The sequence below is a fragment of the Arctopsyche grandis genome, chromosome 9 (genome assembly GCF_051622035.1).
Source record: "Arctopsyche grandis isolate Sample6627 chromosome 9, ASM5162203v2, whole genome shotgun sequence".
Lineage (NCBI taxonomy): Eukaryota > Metazoa > Arthropoda > Insecta > Trichoptera > Hydropsychidae > Arctopsyche > Arctopsyche grandis.
The window spans coordinates 30,690,164-30,715,818 of NC_135363.1; the positions used below are offsets into that span (position 1 = coordinate 30,690,164).

The following is a 25,655-nucleotide window of genomic DNA, read 5'->3' on the forward strand; positions in this document are numbered from 1 at the left end:
ATTTGGAAAAGGTTATAAAATAGAATATAAGAAGAAATTGAAATTTACAAATATAAAACAAATGAAAAAAGTAAATACAAAATAAACAAATGAAAAGGAAAAGAATGAAAGCTATAATATGATTAAATAGCACATTACATAACTAAACTAAAGTATAAAAATATTGGAAATATTGGAAAAATAGAATAGGAGAAGAAATGAATCAATCGGTCAAGATTCTCTTGATGTTAGACCTGAATTGATGTAGGAAAATACCAAATAGATCAACCTCATTCAGCTCTCCGTTAAACATACGATAAACGCGCTGCAGATAAAAATATTTTTGGGAATTAGTATTGAAAGGATCAAGTGAAAAGAGTGCAACGCGTCTAGAGTTCCGAACTGGGATTCTGAAATTAACCTTATTCAGTAAATCAGAACAATCAAGGAAACCATTTATGAGCTTAAAGAAGAATATAGCATCAGATTTTTAAAATGTCGGAAACAGTAGAATGGGTATAGGTAGGAAAAAGGTAGCGTAAGGATTTAATAAATTTAAGTTGAACTTTCTCAATACAATTAATATGGGATAAATAAAAAGGTGACCAGATAATTGAGGCAAATTCAAGGTGAGACCTTACAAAGGAAAAATAAAGTAATTTTAGTACATAAGGATCATTAAAGGGTTTTGTTGAGCGGAGTAGGAATCCAAGAGATTTAAATGCTTTGTTGGTAATAAAAGAAATATGTTCAGAGAAATCTAGTTTATTATTTAATTTTCTCTGGTTTCATTGTTGAAACGGTTCCCGTTTAAAATTGGCTAAAAATCCTTCCTACCAACTATGTCACCACTATTTGAGTATGATTAATGTACAATAAAATTTATGTACAATTCGTTAATTTGCGAGTTTTTCAGTGTCACGTAATTCAATGACTTGTAATAAAAAATGCTGCATTGTTTGTAATTGGCCAGGAAGGCGCATTGGGGTTTACCTGTAAGGCCTTCCTGGTATATATGTAAAAAAATATGTATATAACCAGCAGTGTGGACTAGTGGTTAACACACAATGCTTTCGAGAAGATTGGTCACAGTTCGATTCCCACTAGTAGCTGCTGGCCAGACCATGATTTTCCACATTTTTGATTTTCATTGAAGCGGTCCCTGTAAATTGGGATCTGCTTTCCAATCTCTCTCGCAAATCTCAAGTTATAAAGCGTCTTGAGGTTCGCCGATTTGTATAATAGAATGCTGCAAAAATTTTCTACATATATGTCTCTATGGATGATGAATATATGTACATAGATGTCACTATGTATGAATTTGTATAAATGCTTGTATTGATTGTATTGTATCTGTATTAGTACACTCGTCGCTTTGGAGCGATCTTTAAAGGCAAGATATACATTTTCAATTGAAATAAAATCATATATGTATAATATCGCTATTCCGTCTGTCCGTGTGTCTGTCTGTCTGTCTTACTGAGATAAACGTACATATATACAATATAATAAAAAAAGAAAAATACTTATATACTATTTTCTACCAATGTATCCTCTTGGCAGAGAATTCACCGCCATCTATTAAAAATTTATTTAATTAATTAATTTTTCTATCGGTGATTTATATTGTTTATATGTATGTAGGTAGTTTTTAACATTTTTTTCATATTAAACAATTAAATATATTTAAAAGGTATTTGAATAAAATCCGACCGCGTGGGGATCGAACACACGACCGACGACACATTTCTTTTATTTATTTTTTATTTAATAACTTAATATGCCAACACCCATGGGATGATATTTTATTATTTTTATTGTTACAATCAATATACACTCGTCATTACAGATCTCTCCAATGCGACGAGTGTACGGTCAGAAATACAAGAATGCATATACAAATCAGAATACATAGCATATAACAATTAATCAGTAGGTACAGAAATAATAATCATAGAGACATGTATAGATTATTTTTAGATTTTTGTGTACAATTATTATTACAATTTTTATACATATAATAAACACGAAATTAAAGATATGTCTATAGAGATATCTATAGATTTCAGATTACTGTGCATAATTTTTAGAAATTATACACACAGATTTTGTGACAACAGGAAATTATCTAATACCAATTTTCAGGAACCGTTTCAACAATGATCAGATAAAATTGGCAAAACACAAAACCCCCAAACCTAGCCAGCAGTTTGACGAGGACTCGAACCTTCGACCTCAGTGGTGCTAAATATATACGCTACCATTAAGCCAAACTGCTGGCTATATATGTCATCGCGTACAACACTAGTTATAAAATAATAATAATATATAATACAATTTATATTTTTAGTATATCGTTTTGCTTTGACGAAATTTTAACGCTTGAAATACCAATTTCAAACCACTACTTATGCAATTATATATTTTAAAAATCATGGACAGGACTTATCAAGTATCAATATTTGAAATAATTTAAAATAAATCTTGCAAATGAATAGCTTTTATTCAAATTTAAAGAAAAATGTGCACAAATAATACAATTATGTACGAATTAGTGACCTGGTGTATTGAAGAACAAGTAATAGAGAGTGAACCAGAAATTTGATACATTCATGATTCAATTTCGTCATTTTCAATACTTGGTGAAAATATTTATATGGTACACAAGTAGGCAACTACCAGTAGGTTAACTGATACAAACTATACACTAAAGTATCTCAGTTTAATATAAAAAAGCATAGAAACTCTAAAACTATGTAGATACATATACATAAATGTATATAATTGGTAAGTTCGATTAACTTGTAGTTTTCTTACTGCCAGTCCTGAGAGCAGGCCTATCTTAGTTAACAATGTTCTCATTAGTTTCATTAGTTTATCCGAGACGTGCTTACGTGTAATGGTTAAACTAATTAGTGCTAAATTTATTTCAATACGATTCACTCGAAAACTCACATAAATAACCACAGTTCCACGTAACCTAGACGAGTAATGATCGGATTATCCTTTCCAAGTACATTTCCCATTCCGTTAAGATTTCCAAAACAACGAAATTAACAAACGGAACACCTTCCAAGAAGAACGAACAACGAAACATCGGAGGAGCACCTAAAACATATCATCTATGCCAAAATACGTTGCCTCAAATAACCGAAAACATTAATCCACGTCTATTACGATCAAAAGGCAAACCATCACGCAGAATCACATATCATCGAACTCACGCATAACATAATAATAACATCTCGGTAATGCATATCTCGAATCCCAAGAGATTTCATTGTTTGACATACCCGAAAGCCTAGCAATTTGCCATGTAAGTATGCAGAGCGTTCAAATAGTTACCGAAAACGTGATTTATTATTTGGTAACGATTGTTATAATGAATTGATACGAGTGTTAACTAATTGAGGCTTGTTTTTATCAAGTCTTTTATTTTATTATATTTTATTCAATCGACAAGTGTACTATAATATATATACATAGCAAGAAATACCAAATTATATACATAATTCGAAATTATACATGACATCCATGGTAAAATTTTTCTGTAGGTTGTAATACTTTCAGCTGAATGGTCACAGGTTCAATCTCAATGCTTTCAGCAGATTGGTCACGGTTCTATTCCCACTAGTAGCTGCTGGATGTGACTCCAGGTTGATCGTTTTCTACCAGAGTTTGCCAATTTATCTGATTTCTTTGAAACGGTTCCAACAAATTGGCAACCTTGTTTTATTTCTCGCGAAAATTCAAATTCTTAGCATCTCGAATTTGCTGATTTATAAAATGCTGCAAAAATATTTGTCAAATTTACCTATAGATGTAAAATTTACCCTACGATGCTATGTAAAATTGCTCTATAAATTGTTTATCGATGTTTATAATTGGCCAGAAAGACGCATTTGGTTTACCGGCTAGGCCTTCCTGGTATATATGTACATACATACATATATACGTATTTTTTTATTTTTTTTATTATTTTACATATATACATATTGTTACGTACGCCGCGGATTAAGCGAATAGAATCCCAGAGACTATGTGGCCGTTCAAGGATTATCTGTTTAACGGATATCTGTTAACGGATTAACTAAGTGCATACCGGTTTCAAGGATTAGCGACAGGCTAAGTGCAAGTAAGCTAAACAATGATTGCACTTCTTATACCGTGGGAATACATATCCGAATACGTGACTATACAGTAGGTAAACAGATTAGACGTCCTGAGAGATCTACCCCTTATAAGGCGGTACGTAGGCGATATCATGTCATTCTGGACTGAGCACAGCCAGTGCGTGTATCTCCTTTATCATCAATAAATGCTGTGAAACGACTGTTGGCCTTTTACTTGGATCCTCCACCCACCCCTACGCAACAATATTTTAAGTATATTTTTATTTATTTACATATTAGCAACAGTGACATTTCAAAATTCTCTATTGCGTAACTGTGACCTGAAATATTATATAAGCAAAATACAAATACTATATATAAGAAAATTAGCGAGACATCTATGTATGTTTTAGATAATAAATTTTTGAAATCATATTCAAATAGTGGTGACATATTGGGTAGGATGGTTTTTGCCAATTTGATGGAGAAACCGCTTCAACAATGAAATCAGATAAATTGGCAAATTCTAATAGGAAACTATCGACTTGGAGTCACAAACATCCAAGTCTGACCGGCAGCATTAAACATAATAACATCAAATAAATTATTTTTAATTGCCTGTCTTTATTGGGCAAATTATATAATACAAACTAACTACAGCGTTTAAGAGGGCTGGACAGCAGCGCCTTGTCCATACAAACGTACTATACTTCTCCCTTCCTCAATTATGGCACTAGAGAAATTATTTTTTAATATGCTATGGATATCCACCATTGGGGTGTATCTATCGTTTTATTTTATTGATTAATTATTTTTTATAGGAGCTAGGAGCCGCCAAACATCTATAAAATCGCCTCTTTTTTACACCCACGAAACGAGTCCAGCGTGCTTATTAAACATTCGATTTTTAAAAAAATACGCCAATAGATGCACAGAAAGTATCTTTCTCATACCGATGATGACATTTTTTTAAAAATTGGTCCAGTTTTGGAGGAGAAAATAGGAGAATACGAAACCTCGATTTTGTCAATTTAAAATACGTTTTATCTGGTCGAAGCGCAACTGTCGCATTCACTCAATATATATATATTGATATATATTGTCGCATTCACTCAATATATACACACACACTCAATATATATATCGAAGAAAGGAACAGTAACAAAATTAAGGTTTCAGGTGTACAGCCCTCTTAATGAATATGTTTAGTGAAGTGATTTGTACCTCGAAGTATTTAAATAGTGAGCTTGATATTTTCTGGGAACTTTTCGCGCGCCCCTCGTACGTTTATCAATATTAACGATGCGGCACTGATTAATAATTTCGCGTGTAAATTTCGTCAATGTGTATTATATTGCGTAGTATTATTATAATTATTATCGGAAAAGTTTGTATACGCGGTTTGCATGTTCGAGGCGATCAGAACGCAAAGGTCACGCGAGAAGGGCATGTTTTATTGAAACACACACTTTTCCAAAGCAGGAAAAATCAATGACGATGTTAATAAAGAGAGCCAAGGAAACGCTCCATATGTTGCCGATGCTCGTAAGATGATTAGGGAAATCCCCCCGAGGTCGTTTTATTCAGACGAGGGTAGATTATTATTTATCGAAGGCTCAACCGAAGCTCCACGTGTATTATGTTAGTTTTATAATATGATTTTCTGTAGGTTAATGTGAGGTTCAGTTGCTCGAAGTCAGCAGGAAGAGTATTTGAGAGGCGTACATACATATACATACATAGGTAGATAATTTGAGTGGTCCGATTGGTATTGGTTTATTAAATATTTCTTTGCCCTTTCGTTTTTGCTCTTTTATACATGTACGTTGGAGAACATTTATATATGTACATAAGTAAATTATTTGCAAAATTATATAATCATTATACCTATACAATGTATGCATCAATTCGATTTTTAAACTTAAATACAACAAAGCTCTATCAATTATATATGTATAAAGCCAGCAGTATGACTTAGTGGTTACGTTTATTTTTAGCACCGAGAAGTTACCGGGTTCGATCCCGTGCTAAGCTTTAATACTACTGGTAAGACTTATAATATTTGTGACTTCAAGTCGATTGTTTTTTTATCAGAGTGGCAATAAATTGGCAAATTTATCTGATTTTATTATTGAAACGATTGCTCCATCAAATTGACAAAAATCATCCTGTCCGTTATGTCACAAATATCTAAATTTGATTAATGAATTAATAGTTAATTTCGTAGGCTTCAGCCTACAGCAATTTATGTAATAGAAATGATGCAATGTTTGTAATTAATTATCAAGGAAGGCGCATTGGGTCTCACTGTTAGGCCTTCCTGGTAATAAATAAAATATGGCATATGATCGGAGCATAGAAATTATATTCTTCTTGTCTTTATTTATTTATTTTATTTACTTGGGAAGTCGGCCCGATAGGCCCGAGAGATATTTCTTACATTATAAAAAAAAAACTTATCTATGTATGTATTTGAGGACTATAACAAGTATCAAAAACAATATTCGATAATGAAACATACATAAAAGTTCACACATACCGGTTATGAGAGTATTTTCAATACAAATTGAGCCGAAATGTGGGGAAACTTACACAAGACAAAAGTTCTACTTCCAGTTGTCGGACTTTAAATCAATATAAATATTATAAACATAAAATATCAAGAATAGAAGAAATAAATGTCAACATAAAATAATGAAATATTGTTTAAAAAAAAACACTACTTTCGGTTGACGAATCCTTACCAAAACCTTATCAAATAATAAAGAATAAAAATATAAATTTTCAGTTCGATACGTTCAGTGGTGCGGAAAAAATCGTATAATCACAAAATTTTTGACCTTTCTGAGAGGAAAAAATCATTCTACTTTAATTTTCACATGAAGGGCACACCTATTTAAAGGGCCAAAAATATGCAAGTTTCCTAAAAAACAATTCACTTCTATCTATTCCTTTACTATGTATTTAATATACATAGAGTAAAGGTTTATTTTTTAAAATTGAATTATTACGTTATTATTAACATATTTAATTCCCATTCGACAGCCCTGGATTAAAAATAGTTTAATGCTAGGTGAAAATATTTCCTTGAACTGTAAACATTAAAATAAAATTAGCCCAATTACTATGCATGTACTAATTTTGGTACAATATTTTCAATTTGTGTTCAAAAAAATAATTATACATACATACATGCATAATTTACATTTTTGTGCCTGAAAGAAAATTATTGAAATTGCAGCGATTTTTTTCTATATATGTATGTAGTTTGATTCAAATCCCTCAAAATTCAATAAATATATACGACAAGCTTAAGTTCAAACTTTATTCGGTAAAAACTTATAAATATAAAGCTCTACCGTAATTCTACATGACAAAAAGATAATTTATCTTGAATATACACAAAAAAAAACGAACCTACGAAAATCCAACATTTTTGACATAATTGCTTAATAACATACAATTTACAACACGCATTCGAGCATATCGCAAAAATATCAACAAATAATAAAACTTTAAGTCGAAATTTGAACATCACGTGACTTTCGTGCTTTGCAAATCATCCTCCAACATTCGTAGAATGAAACCCAAAATCCCCACCAACCTAAACCCACATAATAAACCTGACCAAATTCATCTCGGGTCAGGGGAGAATCACTTGTGAGGTTTCAATTAAAACCTCCACCTCCTTTTTCCCGCACAAAGAGGGTGAAAAAGTCTAAGTATACCTTGGCATTGTGACACTTTATCGATTCGACCGAGACCCTTCTTAACCCAGAACCCTCGAGAACTCAAGTTGACCCTTCAATGTGCACGCAACCCACACCTAATATCCCTAGCACGTCAAAAGTAAATTGCATTGTTCTGCATGAAGGATTCCAATGTCGCGAACACACAATGGATGCATTCTATAAGGCGAAAGAAGCACTAAATTGAATCTAGCACGCGAAAACTTATCCATTTTCCGACAAAGAGAATGTACATACATACGTATGAAAGAGATGGAAAATTTATATCTTTTATGATATACGAACGTTCGCTCGCAATGTCGAATATAAATTGCATCGATTATATTTCACGAGGTTTCCAACGTCCATAAATCGTAAATATTCCACGGGAACAAAGGGCATTGTCAATTTGTAATGGTTTTTATGTATTATGCATGTATGAATTTTTTGAAACGGAAAATGTACGAGTGATAACTTCGTCACTTCAGAGCAACATCAAAAGCGACAACGACCCTTCTGTGAGAAGTTGATCTTCAAAAAGGGAGAGGTTTCGTACCTTTCGGCTATCCTGACACCAATTTCTGGCACTTGAACACGTTGAGAAAGGAATGAGAGTGGCAAGGAGTACACAAAATCGAAAGAAAAAATAAAAACCCTCCACAAATATAGTAAAATATGTATATGTATGTATGTACTTAAGTACCATTATCAATATTTCAATATATTCTTTCTTTTTTGTATATATTTCGACTAATCCTTACCCACTAACCTACACACATATGTATGCATATCTAAAAAACAAATCTACAGTTTCCAATTGAAGACCACTTCATTTGGTATATTATATCATGGCACTTTTAGCTTTCGTCCATCTGAGTAACACCAGGAAAAGTAGAAATTATGTATAGGCAAGTAAAATATGTAGCAATTTTTCCATTTTTTAATGTTATGTAGTCAAATCCAAGGACAAAATGAGTATTTTTATTAGCAAATATGTGATATTCATCAGTTTACATTATTTTTTATATGAAAAATTAATGTACATACATCAGAGTTCGCCACGCGAGCTACATTTGGGCGTAGTTAATTTTTCTATTGGTCTTTTTTTTCAATAGATGCAGTTGAGAGGGATTTTTAATGTTATACGTATTTTATATGTATTTCAGTAAAATAAATAAAAAAAAATGTAAAAATGTTCGTGTTAAATATCGATTCGTTCGTTCGTAATAAACATTATATCCTGTTTTTTACTATTTGGTTCCTTTGAGAGTGCATATTATTTTTAAATATAATGAACATCCCCGCTGGCAGCTAAATAATGTCTTAGGGCATAATGGCATAGGGCTAAATAAGGGCTTAGAAAAAAAATGTATTTAGTTAACAGTAATTGCATACAAAGATAGTCGTAATTAATTGGCATGGCAGGTACTAAAATTTCATAAGAATTCATTGCATTTATTTCCAAAATATGCGAGAACAATATTAATTTTTTTACAGGTATTCATTAGTTGAAAAAAAAAGATTCACGCCCAAAATATTATATAAACTATGCCCGAAAACAGCTCACTTGGCGAACACTGATCTAAGCATTATTTATTTGGTATTTAAAACACTTATTTTCTTACTTTTACATATGTATGTACATACATGCTGTAGAAAAAGTGTTTTTGTTCTATACTATACTAATATCCTTTTACAGTTTTTAATACCAAACGTAGAGAGAAAAATGTAAAATATTACTATTAAAATATTGTAAAAAAGCATACAACTAGACAACTAACCGGATGAAAATTAAGTGAAATCTTTTAAATAACTCTAAATAATATTGGGAAACGTATGGACTGAAATACACAACAGAAATGACTATCAAATAAATATATGCAAAATTATGACCAAACGCTGAGATTGTTATTCGGTCTTACCCTGTGTGCGATCTTAGCCCAAAGTCTATTGCGATTGGTATCGTAAAACGTCTACTAATTTAGAATTTGATTCCTTTTTTCAATTTGAATACAGCACATTTCGCAAAAAGCGATGAATAAATTTCACCCCAACACGGAAAAGCCCGGAAAATATCAAATTTCAATTTTCTTGCAAAGTTTGAATTTGCGTTTCGGCCCAAAGCTCGAGTACCTTTCAAAAATATATACACTAGCACCACTTCATTATGTTTTTTACGATTTAAAATTTAAATGCAAATCTTTAATCTTGTACAAGACTGTTATTGTTATCCTTGACAACGGTTTCAATTTACAAAACAAACAGCAACAGGAATTCGCTCTCGGAAAATTCACACTGTATTCTGTGTAAATGTTTGAGTTCAATTAGTATATAGCCGTCTATCTCGTAATAAGAACGTGCCGGTAAATACGACTTCCGGTTTGTTGATTCTCTCCATTCCCTTTGATTCGGTCCATTCGAATGAACGACTTTTGCACTATGGAGCGTTAACCAGTTAACGTTAATCGAACTGCACCGTTGCAATTATTGCCTGTCAATTGCATCGAATACCCTGCAGGGACGATGCAATTATGCATTTCACACTACCGCTAAATACTATGGGGAATGAGGGTGTTTGTATGAACCCTACCTACATATACACAAAAGCCCTTTCGAGTCTTGGTGATTACAACAAAATGAGTGCAACTTTAGTATGCGGTCTACCTTTGAATCGCAGTCGACTATTTTTACTTTACATATATATTATATGTATGTACATAGTAATAATATGTAGATGAAGTTTAGTGATCATTCGAAAATTCGAACTCAAGATTTTGACTGATTCGAACTCAGAATCGATTACTGATCACGTTTTCATGATCTAGAAAAAATGTGTATGTGTGTTTGTGTATTTTGGGGATTTTTTGAACACTGTTAATAATATCGAACTGAAACTTAGTATCGGTTACTGAAATTCTTATCGACACGACGTAAATTTTTTTCAAATTTTTAAGTTGCCTGGAAATGGTACCTCCCCTTATAGGTGTCCTCTTTTTTTTAAGTTTTTGAATTCAATTATCTCCCAAACCGCTAATTTTTTATTTGTAACGTAGCAACGAAATGTTTATTACAATTTTTGTTTTTTCCTGCCGCCCCATAATGTTGTCGAAGCATATCTATCAAAATATCGTCAGCAGATACATATTTCTTAACCAAATCTTAAATGATTAGGGCCAACCTTAACTTAACCTAACCTATTCTGACCCTTAAATAAATACATAGGTGTTGGCTGCTAAGATATGTTTTTTTTTGTGTAAATATTGATGAAATAAAACTTAAAAAAAAGAGAACTTAGCAGCCAACACCTTATTTTTAAGGGTCAGGATAGGTTAGGTTTAGTTAAGGTTGGCCCCATTTATTTAAGATTAGGTTGTTAGGGTCGGTATTATTCAGTCTCAGTATCACAAGCGAGAACTGAGACAGTGAGACCGCATAATAAAGGAAAAACGTGAAGGTATTTCGCATACTAAAGTAGATATGTGAAGGTAGACCGCATACTAAAGTAGCACCACAAAATGTCTACACCCTTCAGGTATAAACACAGATTACATAAACACAATCTGCTTTAGAACGTCGACTTTAGAGAGTCTTTAATTAATATTATGTATGTATTAGATGTATTATGAGCATTTATAAGAATTTTAAATAGGTGTTTGAGTTATTTTTCCTATTATGCTGTACATAAATATTATAATAATATAATACTACGATTACTAAGAAAATGAAATTAATTGTAAAATAGAAAATGATCAGTAGATCAGTAGCTATTAAAATAGATATAAGATGTATTATGAACATAATTTAGTAATAATAAAAATAATTTAAAAATAAAAAAATCATAGTCCTTTCTAAACACAAGTTTTACCAAGCAATTTTTTGTAGGTGTAGTGAATTCAAAATTTATGTAGATCATTCAAAAGTCAAAATTGCTGATTCCATATAAAATTGACTAGCCTTCATTATTAATGTCGCAATGCACATATTACAATGATTGCTATAGCCGAACCGATATAGCACGAGACTAATCTGTAATCTTCTTTGACTTCTACGTTATACACATAATAAAAATTATATCAAATTACATTCCGAATTATTAATCAAAAACATTTTTTTGTTCCACTGAGCTTCGAATAAACGAAACACTTGCTTACTCGGACCAAACTATTGTGCTATAATTATCGGATATATATGTACATATGTAAATAATACTGTATATATATATAATATTATGAAAAGTCATATAAATTAATTAAAATAATAGCTTAAATTCGTTTAGGTATATTTGATATTGGTAAATAATAAATTCGATCGAATTTATGCATACCCTGCCTTCGAGTGCTTTCTTACACTACATTAAACTATCTCTATTAATTGTAATATCTCGGCGAATTTCCGGTCGAATGGTCGGCTTACAAATTGAATCTTCGTACGCCAGGGAGGGGGTTCATACCACCCCATCCGTCTCTCGTTGTTAATCTGCGCAAGGGCGGGAAACACATCCGGGAATTAGAGGGATTAAGACCTTAATAGAGGTAGCATTTCCAACGTATAATATAATATAATCAATATTATTTATAATGTATAATAAGTACTAGCCGGCGTTTCTCGGCAAAGCCGGGCATTTCCGGACTTCATTCCTTAGGGTGTGGCAGCCCCTTGGGCCATTACATTTTCTTTTATTTAAGAAAGTTGAAAAAATTCAAACCCTTTATCAAAAAAAATAAAAATCAAACCCTACCAAAATTTGGCGATTATACCTATATTGAAAACTGTCGAATTACACAACAGACATGGTGTTTCTTGAGCATTTTTGTATAGGAGTCCTTCGATCCAAGGTTCCAAATGTAATTTACAGTCATATTTTAGTATTTGAATAGGGGTGAGAATTAGAAGGAACATATGTACTTATATTCTATGTATTTTTATATCACTATATAAGTATTATATAATATAGATATACCGTAGAATTCATGTTATATTCATAATGTATACACTTTTTTTTAATAGAATGTGGGTTATTCGTATTCGGAATATTGCAAAATGGGTTTTGCTACCCTTCCAATCTTAAAGGATAATGCCGGGATTTTCAGAACCCTATTACATATATATATATATAGACGTACTAAAGGCTCACGTGAATATTATTAATCCCATATTCGTACCAAATTGAATCCGCAAAGGTATATTAATAATTTTTGAAGTGATCCTACTGTAGTGTAATATGATATGATAGTATAGGTATATATTATAGAACAAACATAGTTTGTAGATTAATTGCAGATAATTTACTCGAGTATTTTGCATGGTAATCAAAATACTATGTGAAGTTGCGGAATTATACAGAGTGTGTATTGTACAGATTTTACGGTCGAATTTGCGGAAAAACTTCCCACGTAGCGGGAAAATTAAAATTCGAAAAGCTATTAGCCCATGTTTTTCCAGCGTTGAGTGCATATTTGAAATTTGTGTGTGTATGTGTGTGTTTACCGGTGGAAAAGAAAATATGTAGAAAATGCTCGCCCGGGAAAAAGTTTGGATATTAACAATTATGAAATACCATATGCGAGCTTCGAATAGCTGGAAAAGCGCTCGTTTTTCCAACGGTGATGCGCCGATTTTCGGAAAAATTCGACGTAACGAGCTTTTCAATGTGTTCAAAGCGAATATTATTTTTATATGGTTTCAGAACATACATACATATGTAAATGAGAAGTAAAAAAATGAATTTGATTAGCAGATGAAAGCAGAAAAATCAGTTTTTAATGAATTTTGTTCGGTAAACATAAAAGTAACGATTTTAAAAATAATTTTCATTTTTAAAATGATTTTTCTTACATACTATATGGTATGAAAATTTGAATTGATTCGAAAAGCCTCGGATATTTTTTACCATGTTACAAAAATGTGTTTTATAATTTTGTACATTTAAAATACTTATATGAATGACAAAAAGAAAATAATAATATCTACTTCCCATCATCAACTGCTACATATTTGATGGTGAGGGCTTTTCAAATCCTCTTCTACCTATTTCAGCAAATTTCATACATTGCGTTCCTCAAATTTTCCTCAGTTTATCTACCTAGCTTTTAGAATACCTGGCTTTATTTCATGTACAATATTCCAGCGAAAATACTCGGCCATGTTGCGGTTAAAATTCATACAACATAAATTCATTCCGACAGAAAATTCAATTTTGAATTATTGGAGTTTCATTATATCAAACAACCACATTAGAATTAAATTGACAGCTTGGGCAATGACGTGTTAACATAATCGAATAAAGGATTTTGCAAATGAACACATAAATGTCGCATTATTATTATTCATAACGTAATTAAAAATTAATACGCTAAAATGATACCAGTGCATGCATAACATGATATAAATATTAAAATAACCAGCGGCGTAGAATAGTGGTTAGCATATTATGCTTTCGAGCAGAGTGATCACGGGTGCGAGTCCCACTAAAGTCCCGCTGCTGGCCAGACCTTGATTCGTGACTCAAGGTCGATCTTTCTTATCAGAGTTTGCCAATTTTTCTAATTTTCATTGAAATGGTCCGTGTGAAATTGACATCTCCAGCCTATATCTCTTGCTAATCTCAATTTATTCAGCGTCTTGAGGTTCGGCAATTAGATTATAAAATGCTGAAAATATTTATCCATAGATGCAGATATTTCTATGAATTCGCATTGTATAAAATGCTTATGTATATTGATTGATTATATTGAATCTGTATAAGTGCACTCGCATTGGAGCGATCTGTAAATGCGAGTGTTCATGCACTATGAAATAAAATATATTTTACGCCTATAGATAACATCTAAAATACTTTTGATTGTAAACAGAAAGATTCATTGTTCATTTAAATTCTTCAAATTAATTACTATGTATTTCAATTTATATTTTAAAATTTAATTTATTTGTCTATACAACTGAACTAAAAATTGGATATACATTTGTATATTTTGTACCACAACAGTTTGAAAATCAAATAGACGTATTACAATGCGTGGAGAGATTTAAGTGACTAAAAGAGAGACGAAAAATAGACAAAAGAATGTTCGAGTGGTACCCATTTTTTTTTAATGAAAGGACTTCAGAGGGCTGCACACCAGCGCCTTGTCCATACAAACGTATTACACTTCTCTCTTCCTCAATAATGGCACTAGAGAAATTATTTTTTAATATGCTATGGATATCCAGCATTGGCATGTTTCCGTGGTTTTACTTTTTTGATTAGTTATTTTTATAAGAGTTAGGAGCCGCCAAACATCTATAAAATAACGACCGAGCCAGCAGCGTGGCTCGGTCGTTAAGCCTCTGCTTAACACTGAGAGGCGCCGAGTTCGATCCCTTGAGCTGACCTCGATTGAAAAGAATTTTTCTGAGTATATCTGTAATGCTGCTGGTCAGACCAGGATTTGTGACTCCTGGTTGATCGTTTCCTATCAGAGTTTGCCAATTTTCTCTGATTTCATTGTTGAAACGATTCCCGATTAAAAATTGGCTAAAAATCCTTCCTACCCACTATGTCACCACTATTTGAGTATGATTAATGTAAATATTACAATAAAAATGTATGTACAATTCATAGATGTCTCGTTAATTGTCGAGTTTAAGTCAGTGTCTCGTAATTTAGCGACTTATGTATATAATAAAAAATGCTGTATTGTTTGTAATTTGGCCAGGAAGGCGCATTGGGGTTTACCTGTAATGCCTTCCTGGTATGAAATAAAATAAATAAATAAATAAAATAAATAAATAAAATCACCTCTTTTTTACACACACGAAAAGAGTTCAGAGTGCTTATTTAACGGTTGATTTTTAAAAAAATACGACCACAAAAACATAGAAAATATCTTTCTCATACCGATGTTGAATTTTTTTTTAAATTGGTCCAGTTTCGTTGGAGAAAACTGGAGAATACGAAACCTCGATTTTGTCGATTTAAAATAGATATTATCTGGTCGAGGCCCAACTGTCGCATTCACTCAATATATATATTGTCACATTCACTTAATATATACATTCACTCAATATATATATCGAAGAAAGGAACGACAACAAAATTAACGTTTCGGGTATTTAGCCCTCTTAAAGAAGGCAAAGTAAGGTGAGTGAACGAAGTAAAGAAAATGTTTGTAGTTGGATTGGTGTGTTTCTGATAGTCGAAAAAAATTAAAAACGAATGTATGAAACGAAAAACACTAAATTGTAACCAGTTGTAGATGATGACGATGATACATATGAACATATTATATGTAAAAACAAATATACTCACGGTTCTATTGCTTTGTTCCAATTGATGATATATCCACTGAGAAGAAAAGTTTCAATGTTGACGACGTGCACGTTTCCACGTTCGGTGCCCACGTGCAACCATTTCGACTGAAGAGGAAGATGCAAACACGTGATTCTGAAACGAAAAGAAAAACCACAGCATTACACACTTGGTATTTCGATAAACCATCCGGAAACGAGCCGGGCTCTAATAAATTACACGGAAGTTGACAAACGAGCCGAGGCTATATCTCCCGACGGGAAAACCTCCCCAGCATCATACGTCAGTGTCTCACTGGAAATTCAGCGCTCCTCAACACGTACATATATATGTAGACACTCAAAGGATACTCAAAGGTGGACGAATGTGATCTCCGGGGTAAAAATTGGGCAAATCGAGGTATTCGCAATTCGGTCGGACATTTTCGAGCTGGATGTATTGTTAATCGAGTGTCTGATTGGGGGAGTGTGTGCGGTTGGCCGGAACGTATCCGGATTCCGGATCCGGAAGGGTGGATTTTGGAATTCTCGATTTGGGAATCCCGTCACGGAACCACTCCTATTTGCTCTCGAATCGAAAATGTTCCGTTGGAATATAGACACTTCCGTGTGCACTCGATCGGACGAATATTCCTCGATATTTGATTTTTAAATGCTTTTTATTATTACGAAATTATGTTCTCAATACATTTCTTATATCTATTTTAATAGCTACTGATCTACTGATAATTTTCTATTTTACAATTTTAATTTAATTTGGTTAGTAATCATAGTATTATATTATTCTAATGTTAATGTACAGCATAATAGGAAAAAGAGCTCAAAAACCTATTTACAATTCTTATAAATGCTCATAATACATCTAATACATAATATTAATTAAAGACTCTATAAAGTCGACGACCTAAAGCAGATTGTGTTTAGGTAATCTGTGTTTATACCTGAAGGATATAGATATTTATTTGTAATCACCGAGACTCTTCACAAGTGTGTTAGTATGGTTATTAGTGATTCTGTCATAGAATCTACTGGTTAGTTTGGTAGTAATGTCTGTAACAAACGGAATATAATTCATGGCATGCAGTTTTTTCAAGTTAGTATACATGGGTGTATTATACATTATTTTTAGGGATTTATTTTGTATTACTTGGAGCTTGGAAAGGTTAGTATTCGAGGCGTTATTCCATACAGGTGAAGCATATATTAATAATGGTAGTATGAGCGCGCGATATAATTTTATTTTGAGTTGATAAAGAACTATGGCGATTAAATATTGGGTATATTGAGGATATACCCCGCATCGCCTTGCATTTCGCTTCCTCAATGTGAGGTGCCCATCTCATTCTTTTATCGAACGTAACTCCTAAATATTTTATTACTGACTGCCATTTCAGATTTATATTTCTCGATATGAATAACGGTTCCTGTTTGTGATATAAAAATTAAATTTTCTGCACGTTTCTTTTGAATAAATGGCTATTTCTATTTTTGACATCTCGGCAAGGCTGTAACGAGTGGACGTTCGTTTGATTGAAGGCTCGTGGAAATTCTTATTATATTATATATGTATGTATGTACAAACACGCGTCGATAATAATAGAATTCGTTTGGATTAAGACTCGGCAAAATTTTACTTATTTTCTGTATCAAAAATAAGAATATCTGCCGTTATTTATTAAACCTACGTATATATGTATAAGCCTACTTATTTTTAAGTAGAACGTTCTACGAAAATTAAATGAGCATAAGAGGATCCTTGAATTTGGTTATCATAAATGAAAAATATATGAAAAACAAACAATTTCACCTTTTTGAAGATTTCTTCCATCATCAAAAATAAAATAAATACTTTATAAAGTAATAATAATAGTAATATAATAAATACAACTCGACCAAAAAAAATAGAAATGAATTGTTTGCAATTTAAATAAAATACTCACTTTTGAGGATTTTTATTGTTCTTTAGCATATTATTTGTTGAGTATTTTATGGTAAAAAGGTAAAATTTACTCAATAATATTATATAAACTAATTTTGCTCGTAATAAAAGTAAAAAATTATTTACTAAGCTCTTATATGTTGTTGAATCAAGTAAGCTGTGGTGTGTTATAAGACTGTTCGACACGAAAAATGGTTCAGAGACGAGATATGACTTTTCTTATAGATCTATGCCCAGTGAACACAAATCTGGTAATAAAAAATGTTGATTGGCTTGAGATTCGGAGATATATGTGTTTTTTAAATCGCGCGATTTTTCTATATCTGTTGTTCGGTCGATGTCTCAAAATCTGTCAATTTTCTGTTCAAAATGAATATTGGAATCAATAGTCGGGTATTTTATCTTTCATTTGTAGTACTTTTCAGCTTTCAAATCTCTCTAAGTAGTCGTCCAGTTCAAATCAAAAGTCAAAATTACGTATTTTTATTTGGGATTTTTTCCCACTGTTAATACTATTTTATATTGAGTATTTTCTATTGAAACACGTTTATTGGGATAGTTTTCTGCGCACACTATTTTTTGTTTTCGTTTAAAAGGGTTAATTACAAGTGTGCTGAATTTTAAATCGGCAAAATTGCGAGCTATAAGCTCGTACTAGTATTTACACGAATCTGAATTGAATTAATAGGGATAATATATTAAATTGTCTTTATGTGCGAATTAAATAAAATTACACTTAGAAAAATCATATTTCGACTATTCTTGTGGATTGATAACGAAAATTTGTTTATTTTATCGAGGTAAGTCAATTATCAATAGAATGTACATATACCGTAGTTTATGAAATTTACTGCGAACAAAAAAAATACACATTTTTCACCCCTAGTGTTCCTCTATCGATCCTCACATAATTCCTAGCATACGTCTTCTTAAATGGATTCAATTAAATATCCAACCGGGCGACAAATGCAATAATAATCGGTCAAGTCAGGTTGTGGGCGTATTTAGAAGCACGGCTTCCGAACGTGACAAATGATAAAAGGTCACGAAATCACAAGTAATCGATGACCCTTATACCATTAGATATGAAAAGAAGAATCCCTCGTGGCACTTTCTACATCGAAACACACTTTAGGTCTGTTTTGTGTGAAAACAGCGACGCGCTTCAACGCTCCACACCACCTCTGAATACCAAAAGGTTGACATTAGCACCTTCGAGGCTTATCCGGCTAAAGGGCATTCGTGCTCGAACTGCCATAAAAATACCTCAAAGTGAGTATACAGGCCTGAAGAAGACGTCGCGTGACTTTGCACAAAGATCCGAAGACACCTTGGAAATTCTCCGAAAGATAATATTGTTTTTGCGTAGGTGGGAAAAGCGATAAAGTCAACTGTAAAACAATTAATTTCGAAACCTTTTGATATTAGTATGTATGGATATGTATAGTGAGGCAATTTATCTCGTCGAGGGATTTAATCGAAACCGAGTAATTATATGTATTGGAAAAGAGTCTATGTTATTTACATATGTATATAAATATGTATATATATATATATATATATATATATATATATATATATATATATATATATATATATATATATATATATATATATATATATATATATTTATGTTCATCAGTGGTTAATAGAACTAGGATAAGAGTCATAATAATATTGGGGTAGGAGTTCAACATTTTATACCTGTCTAAAATTCATTGAAATTCGTTCATACTGTAGTTCTTGTCTGAATTGAATTATTAATTATCCGGTTTTTTACATCTTTGTTCTAGGAAAAGGATCATTTTTGAGAGCCTTTTTTCATACCTATATATCCGTAAAATATGCTCAGACTCTTTGTTATAATCTGTTAATCAGTATGTAAAGCGAACTTTTGCCTTTGCGATTACAAAATGTAGGGAAAAATCGATTTTCAACTTATCAATTTTATTATAAACTTGGCGGGAAAAGCTCTAACTTCATAGCTCTATAAAATGCCAGCAGCATATTGAATTTTAATATACTTATTCTGAGAAAATTATTTTTTTTTTTTACTTTCAAGGAGGATAATTGTAATGAACAATTTCTTAGTAGGCAATTCACAGTTTTTTTATTATAAATATATACATACATACATAGACGTTTCATCAATTAAAATAAATAAAATAAAAAACCCAACGTCTCATAAAATATATGAGACGGTATAATTGAAAGTGACATAAGTCCAATTTTCTTCATTTCAAAATAAAATCTCGCAGAACATTAAATACATATAATATTTCGATGTGGCTATTGACGAATTATTGGCTATTTGTATGTACAAATAGCCACATCCATAATATTTTGCGTTTAACTATATATATATATATATATATATATATATATATATATATATATATATATATATATATATATATATAAACTGGTTTCCCAGATTATGGAAATGTACATATAATTAAAATAAGTGACAGTAATTTATGAATTAAGTCAAACAGAAATAGCGTTTTCGGAACCGAAAATTGGACCACTTTAAAATATATCGGCTCATATATGAGTTGAATCCTTTAAACGATGATGAGTAATGACGACAGAGATCATATCTCAACAAGCTTCAAGTACAGTCTCAATAAATTTATTAATGAAAACAAACATGGGAAAATTGTAACACCTATATATAATATGTATATATGTACATAGGTACACTTCAGCTGCGGTTAGTGGTAACACTATACCATTTGACCAAAACACGTGTCCCAAGTCCCTCCTTATTCGAGAATAATCGGTTTAACCAGGGTTGTGCCAGGGGGTGGGTTCGGTGCATACGTATCAGTTGCCGTCGCTATGCAAGTTATCGTAATTGCATGAAGGCTGAGAATTTGCTTGGATCCTCACCACGTCACGTGCCCGTAGGGTAGTAGACGAGGGGTATTTTCAACGGGGTGGTTTTGGGGTGAGGAGCCATCTTACGTACGTATCCGTTCGTATATACACACATATGTACATACATATGACAGTCACGCTATCCTTATGGAATATTACCCCATAGTGGAACTATTTCGCGTAGCGGATGCCGCGTGTTTCGCAAAAACAAAGCACTTCTCGTTCATGTAGGATTTTAGTTTCGAATATGTATGTATGTACGAATGTGTGTGGTTCAATTGTATGGTATTTTTGTTATCGAAAGGTGTTTTTTTAAGTGACATAGTTGTATTTACGCTCAAGCCATCCTTATCAGTGTTGATTTGTGCGACCGATTTTCACAATCTCTTCAAATATGATTATTTTTTATAATGAAAGATATATTATATTACAATGTTTAATGCCTATATTATAATGTTTATTATTTTTTAATGCCTATATTAGAATGTTTGCTTATATTTCGTTAATTTGTTGATACGATTGTCAGTTTATTTAATATACATCTAATATATAATTTCGAAAGTGTCTTTATATTCAAATATTCAAAATATTCAAATAAATTTAAATAAAATAAAAATATTCAAATAAATTTAATCAAATGTTTATTATTAGATAAGCCATGTTTACGCGGTTTATATTACAAATACCGAGCGAAGCCGGGTAAAACCACTAGTAATATATATGTATAATATATTTTACATAGTTACGAAATATGGACTTTTCACTCTGCTTGGCCTTTAAAAATATATTTAGAATGACTATTATATTTAATGATCAGACAATTCTTCTGCAAAAAATTTAGGTACATATTTAATTATAAATAATATCATTATAATATATATTATTCAAATTTATTATATTATATTATAAAAGGCTTATTCTGAATATATAAAAGAAAAATATCAGACTAAGACTTTAAATATAAAATTGTACCTTTTGGAAAACTATAATAATAGACAATTTTTAAATGGTATAATTACATATAATCATTATAGTGTTTTTAATAAAATATAAAATATATAAATGAAAACGAGGAATACTGCAAGTGAACATTCCTCAAAGTAATCAACTACCCCTATGGTACAATATTTCAATTTTTAAAGTGAGCTATTTTATTATATTTTATATTAAAATCATGTCAAAAATATGAAAAGCAGTTATTTGAGGGGAGTCTTGTATATTTTTAAAGTTAAATCTAAAAAATAACTAATGATTTTAAACTAAAAAGCGTGGCAAAAGTGACAGGCAAGTGTGTCATTGATGACACATCTACACAATAAACAGGGCTAATGATAATGATGACACATAAAGTTTTTGCAATACAACTTTTCAACATATCCAATTTTATATTAAAAATAATGCAAATTCATAAAATATAATATGAGTAAACATCACTACATGTATTGTTATTGTCGTAGCTTATGATTACTAAATTCTATAACTTTGAAAAAAATTATTTATGATGGCTTATTATGATTACATTACATGTTCTTATGTATATGTACATATTTCATATGCGGGTACAAAGTATGAAAAACGTAATATTACCGATTAAATAATCTACATAAAAAGCATCAACTTAATAGTGCCAATGGAAAAAAAAACACGAAAATTGAAGTGGAAATGTATGAAAAAAATAATTAATCAAATTAGAACAAAAAGCAAATGTAAATTTTACACGAACGTAACACGCAACCGAGCAACTACCATTCGAGCGATTAAAACTGCAGTTAAAATAGTGCAGACGTCACGAATCGTAAAACACAGCTCATTGTACATACAATTCGAACTTTATGACTTTCGCCAATTAATTACAAAACCAAGTTCGCCATCTCAAACTACCCACTTGCGAATGATATCGATTCGGGTCAGAGTAATGCGCTTTCAAATCCAGATTGATTTCAACTCGTACTGCGAGTTCTGTGTATTACATACGAGAGAGTCCAGATGGAAACTTGCACGTCTCGAATGCAGTTGGAGGTGCAACGGCTAACAGATGGTATCAGGACGATACGTATGCAAGTCGGCGAAGCATGCAATTGCAGAGGATGAGATAAGCTTGAATTTATTTGAAGGTATGCACACGAAACCCCACCTGAAAGGATGGACGCGAAGAACCAACACGGAAACCCACCCTGATAAATGGCCCGCCCCTAGCGACCGTACACCTTGATTTATACCCGTTTTTCCTCGGGAAAATATCCATCAAAAGGCATAGATATCTGTGACGCTTTCGCATTCGTTATGTATGATAAAAAACGACTTGAAGAACCGCAAAATTTAAAACCGAGAAATTAAAATACCATAGTTCTCAATCTATTTAGTGGTTTGTGTATTAATAAACTGCAGAAAGTGCAGAATAGAGGAATGCGTGCAATTTTGAATGTGAGGAAACGTAAGAATGTAAGAAGTATGTTAGATGAATTGAAATGGTTGGACATTAGAAATAGCCTTAAAGTATGCACTTTAAAGTTTATATATAAGCTAGACAAGAATCTATTACCCAAATATTTTAATAATCATATAGTTAGGAATAGAGATATACATAATTATAAAACGAGAAATACGAATAAATTAATTATAGGTAGAGTTAAGAAAGCTAAAACTGCAGGAGGTGTTTTTCACAGAGGTGTTCAAATTTATAATGCCCTTCCTGAAGGCATTAGAAGTTCTAATAACATTGCTGCTTTCTTGAAGGGTGTTAATGGATACCTTTGTGGAAGATGATTTATACTTTTTTGTTGTTATTTTGTATTATATGTATTAGCAGTTTTGCTATTTGAATAAATAAATAAATAAATAGTTGATATTTTTAACATCATTGAGATTAACTAACAATCTGTAGTTTCATTTAAAAGGCATTTATGTGACCTTTACGAAAGTTTGTACATTTTTTTAATACATTTGACTCAATATACATACATATGGCAGAATATATGTACATACAACACATACATACAACCAGTATGTTGCAGTCTGCTGGCCAGACCTCAGATTTGTTGACTATCAGAGTTTGCCAATTTATCTGATTTTCATTGAAACGGTTTCAAAAAATTGGAAACCTTGCCCAATTTCCCGCAAATTTCGAGTTTTCAGCAATCTCAAATTGGCTCAATTGTTTAAAAAATGCTGCAAATTTACAAATTTGATCATAGAAGTCTCTGTGGATGTTAATTTATATGTACCAATTTACTTTGTTTAATACTAATAATACTTGTATCAATATACAATGTTTATGGCAAGGTAGGAGCATTAGGTTTAGAGTTAGGTTAGGTTAGGACTACCTGGTATAAATTAAAATATAAATAAATATGCATCAATATATTTTGAGCATAACTTTGACACAATATTGCGAACTGAATTAAAGTCAACATGATAACTAATTATATGTAGTTGGTACAAAGAATCATTGTCAATTTATACAATGCGAAAAATAGTTTCATATTTATAGCGAATAGACGCAATTCCATGCCAAATTGAATTTGTCATATGAAAAAATGAAGAATACATTAATTTTAATCATAAAATACATAGTTAAATTTTGTTACGGGGGAAATATATTATATACAGGTTGTGTATGAAATTGTTCCGTTAGGGTTTATATGCTAGTTTGAAATAATGCATCCCTATCGCACTGCAAGTTGCACTGCTCTCGAGCGGTTATAGCGGTCCGGGTCCAGTTTTCCCCGCAAAACTATAAAGTTTTCTCCAGAGGGAAAAGTTTTCCGGCAGTTGGCCGTCCAACGCTTCTAATCTTTTCCGGAAAACTTATAAGTTTTCGTTTTATGTCGATATTAAATATTCCGCCGGAATAGAAAACTTTGCGTCGCTCAACATTGCACGGGACGGTTAGAATTAATAAGTCGAAATTATACATATATGTATAGCTATATGTATATGATAAACTTTCAAACATACCCGGCTTTGCCCGGGTTCGTAATAAAACGGATATAAACTGTTAAAACCTTTTTAAATATTAAACAAACAAATTCCATTTGTGTCGTCTCTTTCTCAGTGTTCTGTATGTTCTATATGTAATGTTCTGTGTCTGTCTGCAACATATACTATTATTAAAGCATGCTATCTTTTTCAAATTACAGTCTCAACCATTTCACTCTTTTGGACTGATTACTATTTTGAGATTATTGTATAGAAATTCTGAAGAAATAAAATAGCAAAAAAAAGTGGCATTAAAATATTATATATTCGGTCATTTTTCAGATATTACATAGGTTTTATGACCAATGATAGACAGAGGTTTTGTAAGGTATACATACATATGTGTAAAAATGTAAAAAAGAAACATACATGTATTTGTGAAATGTGATTAATATTTGAGCCGTTATAATTAATGTGGCATAAGTCCACTTTTCTTATTTCGAGAAATATCTCGCAAAACATTAAATATAATGTTTTGCGTTTAACAATATTTAAAAATACTCGTGGCCTGTAATACGTTTATTCTGCTTTTCCAAGAATCTGGAAATGTTGAATAAAAATAAGTGATAACAATTTGTGAATTAAGACAAACAGAAATCGTGTTTTTGGAACTGATAATTGGACTTTCAAATATAACGGCTTATATGTACATACTTCAAATAAATGAGCTAAGATCATGATCATGTATGTACATTAGAATGATTCTCATTGTGCCGAACTCCATTGTTTGTTACTTATAGTCTTTATTTTAAA

General features: G+C 31.7%; 2 protein-coding genes across 2 annotated transcripts in view; both read right to left on the bottom strand.

Annotated features, from left to right (window-relative positions):
* Window positions 1–25,655, bottom strand: part of LOC143917399 (uncharacterized) — a 557,584-nt gene that overhangs the window by 110,254 nt on the left and 421,675 nt on the right. The gene's annotated exons all lie outside the window — the stretch shown is intronic.
* Window positions 1–25,655, bottom strand: part of Tomosyn (syntaxin-binding protein tomosyn) — a 325,351-nt gene that overhangs the window by 40,514 nt on the left and 259,182 nt on the right. Inside the window, exon 4 of the mRNA XM_077438881.1 lies at window positions 16,107–16,241. Within this exon, the coding sequence (XP_077295007.1) occupies window positions 16,107–16,241 (135 nt within the window). The remainder of the gene's footprint in view (window positions 1–16,106; window positions 16,242–25,655) is intronic.